The sequence below is a fragment of the Camelina sativa genome, chromosome 7, assembly GCF_000633955.1.
Source record: "Camelina sativa cultivar DH55 chromosome 7, Cs, whole genome shotgun sequence".
In the NCBI taxonomy this organism is placed as follows: Eukaryota; Viridiplantae; Streptophyta; class Magnoliopsida; order Brassicales; family Brassicaceae; genus Camelina; species Camelina sativa.
Window position 1 is genome coordinate 11,803,189 of NC_025691.1, and position 3,558 is coordinate 11,806,746.

The 3,558-nt window shown below is 36.8% G+C and overlaps 1 protein-coding gene across 1 annotated transcript in view; it reads right to left on the reverse strand.

Moving 5' to 3' along the window:
- LOC104700960 (importin-5-like) overlaps window positions 7-3,558 on the reverse strand; it is a gene marked incomplete in the record, with an annotated part of 6,511 nt that continues 2,959 nt past the window's right edge. Inside the window, 10 exon segments of the mRNA XM_019227633.1 lie at window positions 7-312; window positions 430-557; window positions 669-738; window positions 821-956; window positions 1,355-1,506; window positions 1,631-1,705; window positions 1,910-2,074; window positions 2,153-2,218; window positions 2,664-2,768; window positions 3,263-3,466. Coding sequence (XP_019083178.1) covers window positions 241-312; window positions 430-557; window positions 669-738; window positions 821-956; window positions 1,355-1,506; window positions 1,631-1,705; window positions 1,910-2,074; window positions 2,153-2,218; window positions 2,664-2,768; window positions 3,263-3,466 — 1,173 coding nt within the window.

Here is a 3,558-nt window from a genome sequence, read left to right on the forward strand (position 1 = left end):
TAGGTTATATTATTTTCTAAAACAAGCTACCATACAATGGAAAAAAATTACTTTCCAAGATTCTATCAATTGGGTGAAGAAAAAAAGAGAAGAGGGCAATGAATATTCTGTATTTGGAATACATTTGGCCCCTTAGAAAAAGAAAGCAAAGCTGTTATTCATTTCCACCCTCTATACAATAATCCCCTGGCATATGTTGGAAGTCCTAATTGAGCTAATTGCTAATGCAAAAAGACAGGGTCAGAAACTACAAGCCTGTACACACTCGTTTAATGACTCCAGCATGCTTGCGCAAATCTCCACTTCAGGCTCCTTTGGTTAAGTTGAAGAAAAATGAACAAGTATAATAAATAGGTTATTCTTCATATAAAAATAAAAGCGAAGACATCATTCTTTAGGCCAAAGCACATTATGTAAAGCCAATTTAACCTTGTGCAAAGCCTCCAACAATGCTGGTATTATATAATCGCTCAAGTGCTTTATATAGGATTCATTACGACCCTGAGATTTCCCTTTCTCCACAGCAAGTTTGGCTGAGCGTAACAACTCCGGCATACCTAGCCGCCACAAAATTCGATAATGTGACTGAAGCCCTCATTGTAGAAACACAGAGAAGGATAACTGAAACCCAAGAAAACATAGACAACAAAGATGCTCGAGAATCACACCTGATACTGCAGCCTTCCTAACTTCTTCATGGAAATAAAACTTGAGAAGAGGAACTAAAATAGGAGCAACCTGTTTTTCCAAAACAGTATAAGAACCATGGAAGCCAATGAAACTCCGTACTCTGAAAGTTAGCAGAGTACAAGGGCCATACCTGATCAATCCAAGGGAAAAACCCTTCTTTTAGCTCATCAGCATAGCAACACAGCATGTTACAGGCAGTAGCTTTCTCCTCTAACACACTAGTTTTGATCCCTATCCTCTTGTCACCAAGAGTGATGGTCTCAATGCTGAAATAGCAAATAAAACCACATCAAAGTGAATACCACAAACAGCGATCCAACTCGAGTAAAATTCATTAACTGAAAATGTGAATCCAATCGAAAGGTTGCTTGCATACCAAATCAAGTTCCATTTACCAAACGTTGACATTTAATCTAAAATGGGCAACGAAACATGGGAAAAAGGTAGAATGCAAAAAAAAAGGAAACTAGGAAAGTCCCAGCAAGGATAAAGAGGGAAAATAAAACGAAAAGCTAATGAACTGATAATTGGTTAGCAGGTCTGTCAGTTAAATGGATAGAGTGGGTACTTATAACTTTGAAATTAAAAATTATACTTCTGCAACGTCTTCCACAATATATACATATTCTTGAGGTATACAATAGGAAAATATTTCATGTCATACCTATCATCGTCGTCATCAATATCTGCATCTGAATCTGCAGATGAAATGATAACATCTGGCTTGAGCTGGGCTGATAGAAGCAAAGGGGGCATAACAACAGTCATGTAAGGAATAAAATCTTGTCCAAGGCATTTGCAGAGTCTAGCCCAAGCCTGCATATGTATTAATTAGATCAATCAGAAGAAATTTCAATTTACGTTCCCGCTAAGCTTCTAATGGATGAACAACCAAAAAGACATTAAATCTTTAATTCAGGTTTGAAGTTCTGAAACTTGCCTGTAACATGTAGCTTGTTGTTGGATCGTCCGCTTCCAATTGCGAACCTTGTAAGGATATCAGCACGTCCATGACCTTTCCACAAAAAATCAACTTTAAGGCTACTGTTTGATTCGGTAATTACTTCCGGTACTAATAAGATAGGATTGAATTAGGAAGACACGAAAAGGACTTTCCTTAAATGAAAATTAATTGTATTTATCCAAGTAGTGGAAGTAGAGATCTAAATCACCATTTGGCACAAGGATTTAAAAGAATATGAAACATCCATATTTTTACCTGCTTTGCATCGTCCTTAAATTTTTCCTTTCCAACAGCCATTCCAACCAAACTAATGCACTCCATTGACTTAGCGCGAAGCATACGATTAGCTTTATCATTTGCATTGACCAAAATAGCTTTCAAGTAAGGCATAACAGCATCATAGTACTTTTGGAATAGTTCCTGTTAAAAAACAAGTTAGATCAGTGACCATCAAATTATACTATAAAAAAACCCCTTTAGGGAGGAGCATATAAACACCTGTGAAGAATCAGCAACTGACGCCAAAGCAGTCAAAGCACCCTCTTGCACCATTTGTTTTTGATTCTGCATTATACCCAGATATAAGGTAAGAAAGTTACCTACAAACCCTCAACTAGTAAAGATCTGCACTTTGAAACTGTGAGATGATTTCCCAATGATGAAATTGGATAACAAATATACTAGTTTGATGATTATTAGGTATCCAAAACACTTCAATGACAAATGTAATACTCAAGTATGTAAAAATAGACTTGACGTGAAAAATGTGAGAGAGTTGACAGTCTTCAGAAATGTAAGAAGGAATCTTGGCAAGGCTAAAACAAACTCCAACAAGCACTAACCCTTTTGCACTAGTCTACCAGCGTGACCCCTTTGTTAGGTTTCGCATATTTACTAACTTCCAAAAAGTAGTATTTATTCTAGACAAATAAAAATTAGCAATTCTGTTCAAGGAATTTCATCAACGACAAAGAAACACATGAATCATATGAGCATTTATGACGCGTACCTGAAGCAGTACAAGAAGCTTGCGAATAACTCCATCCAAATAAGGGGTTAAAATTTCTGGGGTGCAATTCTCACTGAAGTTAAGAACAGCGGAAGCAGCATGGGCCTGTACCACGAAAGGGATACCTCATTACAGAAACTCAAACTAAAGGATAAGAACATCTCTTCATAAGCACGATGAAAAATGAAAATCAATGAGAATATCCTACTTTCAATTTTTTAAAACAAAATTTATCAGCTTCTACTTCTCAGTCTTGGTAATAAGTTTAAATGATGAGCAAGATAAAAGACAACTGAGCAAGATAGAAAGAAAGCAGGTCAATAAGAATCTTAAACTTTCAGTGCAGGATACATTTTGTAATGATTCTCTTTGCTTTTACTTCTAAGTTTGGGACACTGGTATGAGATTAAGTGAGACATTTCAACAACTAAAAGCCCTATTAAATGCCTAAAAGACAACTAGGTTTACATGAGCACAATACATCGCTGCTGCATATTTTGAAAATCTAGGTATTAGCGTTTGTTAACCAGAGACAATACATTGTGATGAGTCACATTTTCGCTCACAGAATGGCCAAAGCAGCAATTTACAAAACCAACCTGGACTCGAGGGTTCTGAAAGTCATCCATGGCTCCAACAAGCGCAGGCAGAACAGACTGATTATATTTAGTTTGTAACTCAGGTCCTACATCTGTAGACAATTGTCCAATTGCATTAATTGCTGCCCATCGGACACGAGGATGGGGATGCTGAAAAGAGTTCAGAACCATAGAAACCACCTGTTCCAGGTTTCTTATCATAACCTACACCGATACCAAGATAATGTCAGAGAAGAAAGTCGTTTTCTACATATGAGAGAAATGATAACCACCAGTCAGGTATAAATATAGTTTGT